The sequence below is a fragment of the Chrysochloris asiatica genome, unplaced genomic scaffold, assembly GCF_000296735.1.
Source record: "Chrysochloris asiatica unplaced genomic scaffold, ChrAsi1.0 scaffold00109, whole genome shotgun sequence".
NCBI lineage: Eukaryota > Metazoa > Chordata > Mammalia > Afrosoricida > Chrysochloridae > Chrysochloris > Chrysochloris asiatica.
In genome coordinates, this window is record NW_006408627.1 from 7,086,083 (window position 1) to 7,091,314 (window position 5,232).

Sequence of the window (5,232 nt, forward strand, 5' to 3'; positions counted from 1 at the left end):
TGCATTGTCGGTTCCTGGGTGGTTAACAGTCCCTAAAGGTTGAAGGTTTGAGTCCCCCAGAGGTGCCTTAAAGAAAGGCTGCTTGTTCTGCTTCTGAAAACTGCCATTGAAAACCCTGTGGAGCACAGTTCTGCTTTGACACCTGGAGCTAGCTGCCTGGAGTTGCAATTAACCCTATGGCAACTGGTTTTCATGAGACCAAAGAGGCCAGGATATGGGGAGGGTGCATGACATGAAGGCTAGAATAGGTAAGGGTGCATAAAGCCTTCGCTAGGCAATTGAAATATAATTTTACATTTATTCAGATTGTATTGGGGGCAAAGAGTCAGGAGATCCCATAGAAGAAACTATGTGAGGACAAAAGCATTTTACATTTTCTGTTCATTATTTTTCTGTCATTCCTATGCTGTGGGGGCTGGCAGGGGATTGGCCTGTGTGCCTAATAGACAAGCCCTTCCCTCCTGACTTTTCAATGCTTGCTGAAGTTTCACTCCCTGTATTTTCTAGCTTTATAAATTGTTTCACAGTGAATACATTTGAAATCCTTTGTTGCAAGGGCTAATGATTTAGGATGTATTTTTGCGGTGGTTGAGTAGAACAGTAAGGTTATAAAACTTCTCAATAGTTAGAACTGATACTTGAAATGAGAAACAAAAATCATTTTTTCACTTTTACATGCAAAGACATCCCCGGTAGAGTAGGTTGCAAATAAAAGTAAATGCTGTTTTGGGTGCCTGCTAATCTTCTAATTATTAAATAAGCCTTTTGATTTTAATCTTCCAAAATGTGCGATACTGATCCAGGAAAACTGCCTTTTCAAAGTTCACATCCTGCTGATTCCTTCAGATGAAAAACCTCTACCTCTACCCCATAGTTTGCAAGCTGCCATATAAATACCATTAATTGTCTCTCAGTTCCACCATTATTATTTTGGAGTCCACCCTGAGCCATGAAGACCAGTGCTCAGAGTGAATTCCTAGGTTTCTGGAGGATCACAGCCTGTTGCCTGAGTCATCCATCTAGGAGTGGGCTACGGAGCATAGATCTTCATTCACCCATGTCTCTTGTTGTCACCACTTCCGGACCAAGTCTCACCTTCCTCCACACATGTACATATAGGTGCGCAACAAAACATGGACACTGATACGTTTTATTGGTTTTCTTTTGCTGCATCTGCAACAGTTTGTATAATGAAGACAGAAACCTGCTTCGAATTAGAGAGAAGGAAAGACGCAACCAGGAAGCTCACCAAGAGAAGGAGGCATTTCCTGAAAAGATTCCCCTTTTTGGAGAGCCCTATAAGGTATTTATGGAAGTCTGACTTTTCATGATAACTCTATGATGAAAAGGATTCCACTTGAAAATAATAAAAGAGCTTATCCTAGAGATTGGGTTTGAAAATAGAGTATAAAAAGTTCTCTGAACATAGAATCTGTCAACTTGTGCTTTTATTTTGTAATTTTGTGTCTTGTTGTAATGTGTCTATGATAGAATTCTCAATAGAGGAATAGAGTTTAAAATGCACTTTTAATTTTTATATATTACACATTATAGTTTATTAAATGGTTGTTTTATATCCCCCCCCCCCAATTTGGTATCTTAATTCTGTCTTTTATATTTTTTTTCCCCAGAAAGAAAAAGGGGATGAGCTATCTAGTCGATTACAGAACATGCTAGGAAATTATGAAGAAGTGAAGGAGTTTCTTAGTACCAAGTCCCACCCTCATCGTTTTGATGCTTCTGAAAATAGATTGGGAAAGTCAAGATATCCCCTTTTTCCTGAAAAGGGGAGCAGCATTCCATCCCACTCCTTCCACACTAGCATTCACCACCAGCCCATTAACACTCCTGCCTCTGGACCACTTTCTGTTAGTAATATTACCCATAATCCAAAGATGGCTCAGCCAAGAATGGAACCAAGTCTCCATGCTAAAAATTATGGCGCATCAGACAGTCAGCATCTGACCCAAGATCGCCATGCTCAGGAGAGATATGGCTCTAGTCATCACAAAAAAGGTGACCACAGAGCTGCTGGAGACCATTGTACTTTGATGACAGACTCAGCTCCAGAAAGAGAACTTTCTCCCTTACTCTCATCTTTGCCTTCCCCAGTACCCCCTTTGTCACCTATACATTCCAACCAGCAGACTCTTCCCAGGACACAAGGAAGCAACAAGGTTCACAGCAGTAACAATAACAGTAAAGGCTACTGCTTGGCCAAATCTCCCAAGGACTTAGCAGTGAAAGTCCACGATAAAGAGACCCCTCAAGACAGTTTGTTGGCACTTGCCAGCATTGGGGTAGCCCCTCCCCAGTCATCTTCTCAGACATTTCCCCCACCTCCCCTTCCCTCAAAAAGTGTTGCAATGCAACAGAAGCCCACAGCTTATGTCCGGCCCATGGATGGTCAAGATCAAGCGCCTAGTGAGTCTCCTGAACTGAAACCACTGCCGGAGGACTACCGTCAACAGAACTTTGAAAAAACTGATTTAAAAGTGCATGCCAAAGCCAAGCTCACCAAGTTGAAAATGCCTTCTCAGTCAGTTGAGGTGAGTGGAGTTTCATGTTTTGGGCAAATTCCAGTTGGAAGATAGATTTGAGATGGAAGTGTCTGGAAAATTAGGGAGGCGAGGCCATCCGAGGCTTATGGGTACAGGAATTTCTTTTTGGATTTAGAATTTGGTTGACCTGTGAAAAACTCAGGTTAAGATGAACTACTGATGGCAGATATAGAAATACATTTTGCAGAAAGATAACAAATTGTGCCTTAATTTATATACAGTAAAACAGATCTTAAGAATGCAGTCGGTCTGTTTTGGAGAGTGTATGCACATTTGTAACTCAGATTTCTGTCACCAGAAAGGCCCAGGAGGATTTCGATTTGTCTTTGTTTTCTTAGTTTAGTCTTCTTTAACAATGCAAAGAGAAGCAGATTTGTATTTTTTTCTTGGCCCCAATTAATTTTTACTAAAACCTAAACCATAAAAAATCTAAAGAGGTCAAAATGTTAAAGGTCAAGAAAATCCTGTTATTTTTCTTCTTTTAAGATTTGCCTCCCTATAAGATGGAGGCGCTTGGAAGCTAAAGCTCTGCTCTAATATTTATTTACCACCTGAAATCACGTGACACCCCATTTAACAGGGAATCACCAGATATAATACAGAGAGTTATTCTGCTGGAGATGGTCAAAGCAACCAAAATTGGTACTTTTGAACAAAGTACCAATTTATCTTTTTCAGGTGATAAATAAATACTACAATAGAGCTTTAGTCTTAAAGTTTCTTCGGTTTACAGGGAACAAATATTAGAAAATAAATAAAAGGCTTTACCTTTTACATTTGTTGATATTGTTGTCATGTGCCATTGAGTTGGTTCTGACCCATAACGACCCTGTAATAGGATTTTCAAGGAGTGGCTGGTGAGTTTGAAGCACTGACCTTGCAAATCAAACTGACTTTGCAGTCCAGTGCATTAAGCCACAGGGCCACATTTTAAAAGGGAGCCCTGGTGTGGCACTGCAGAATAATGCACTGGACTGCAAGGTCGATTTCAGCTGCAAGGTTGGTGACTCAGGCCCACCAGCTGCTCCTTGGAACGAACCCCTAGACAGGGTAGCTGTGAGTCAGAACTGCACTTCAAAGCACTTCAAAACTTATCTGTGAGTATAAAGTCAGTGGAGTCCTTACCTGTATTGGATATGTGGATCTATTGCTCAGTGTAGTGTTTCATTCTGTTGTGCCTAAGGTCACTTTGAGTCAGTATCAACTGGAGGGCACCTGACAATAACAATGAAAGCTCAAAGATATGTCTGCCCAGATTCCTGCCTTACTGAATTGTTAGAGGATAGAATTCCTTGAGGTCAAAAGGGAACAAAGACTTCAGGATACTTAGCTGAAAAGATAACCCTTATCTTTAAGGAGGAATATCTGCTGCTTTGTAGTGTCTGTTTTGGGTTAGAAGAGGTTGGAGTTCTGTCCTTAGTCAACTCTTGAGTTCTGAGTACTCTTGGGTGTTCTCAGAATGGGACTTGTTTGGAGGCTGAGAAAGAATAAAGAAAGGGAGTTCTACCTTTTAACCCCAGTTTTGGAAGATTCAGCTAAATGAACATTTATTAAACGTTTTGTGCAGTGATGGGAAGTGTAGGTGGAGGACAAGATAAAGACGAGGAGTAAAATAAGATTTTCCTCTCAAAATGATCAGTCAGCCTTCCTTATGATCCCAAGATTAAGGAACAGAATGGAATGTGCTAAATCAAATAGGATGTTTTGTGTTCCTAATTTTAAAAGCAGAAAGAAAGCAATGTAATAAGTAAGCTAAAAAGAAACAAATAACTACCAGTTCTAAGACAAATTGCCAAGTATTGTGTTACCTATCAAATGTACTAGGTCGCTTTGAACCACACGATGGTGGTTCAAACCCACCAGCCACTCCTTGGAAACACTATACCGATTGGATAGCACTTAACAATAACACAACACCAAATGCCCAACAATATGCTTACACGCAGGTTGGGATGCTAGAGTGGTATTGGTCCCTGTCCCAGAAGATGTTAAAACCCAGGGTGGGGAGATCAGCCTCATCATTTGAAGCAATTGGAGAAGGTTGAGTAAAGCTATCAAACATCAGCATTAAGACAGCAAACCTGTATAAATTCAGTCAGCAGATCTCCCAGTAGACCTTCCAAAGGAAATAATCCTAATGAGCTTGGTGCTTCCTTAGGGAAAGTTAAGATAAACTGAGTCAAGATTTAAGTCCCTCAGATTTGATATGTGTTTGAAACACAAATATGTTAGATATAAAATAGTACTTTCAGTATTTTCTGAGGAGTAGCCTTGTGAAATGAACAAAATCCTCCACAGGTGTTGATTGGAGAATGGGGTTTTCTTGGCACACATGCATATTTCATCAACAACTGAGTAAATGTATTCTCTTCATCGAGTCTCTTTGTGGGCTTCTCCTGCCAGTGGCAGCTGTAGAGCCAGTGGCCTGGGAGCCCTGTGCTGGTGCTGGTGACCGAGTGGGAAGGCTGCAGTGACCTGTGTGAGGGGTAATTGGGGGCTAAGAGCTGAGAATGAGGAGTGTGGCAGTCTGGGAAGTAGGAATAGTACAGCTCCCTGACTGGGTATTGGGTTTACCTCACATCTCACATATGTGTTACTTTTGTTCATGCCACCAAATCGGGTATGTGGTTTTTTGTTTTGTTTTGTTTTTCAGTCTTACGTTCATTCTGTC

The 5,232-nt window shown here is 41.0% G+C and overlaps 1 protein-coding gene across 1 annotated transcript in view; it reads left to right on the forward strand.

Moving 5' to 3' along the window:
- Positions 1 to 1,181: 1,181 nt before the first annotated feature.
- AFF1 (AF4/FMR2 family, member 1) overlaps positions 1,182 to 5,232 on the forward strand; it is a 132,191-nt gene continuing 128,140 nt past the window's right edge. The window contains exons 1-2 of the mRNA XM_006867744.1: positions 1,182 to 1,303; positions 1,632 to 2,549. Of these exons, the coding sequence (XP_006867806.1) occupies positions 1,671 to 2,549 (879 nt within the window). The 5' untranslated portion in view covers positions 1,182 to 1,303; positions 1,632 to 1,670. The remainder of the gene's footprint in view (positions 1,304 to 1,631; positions 2,550 to 5,232) is intronic.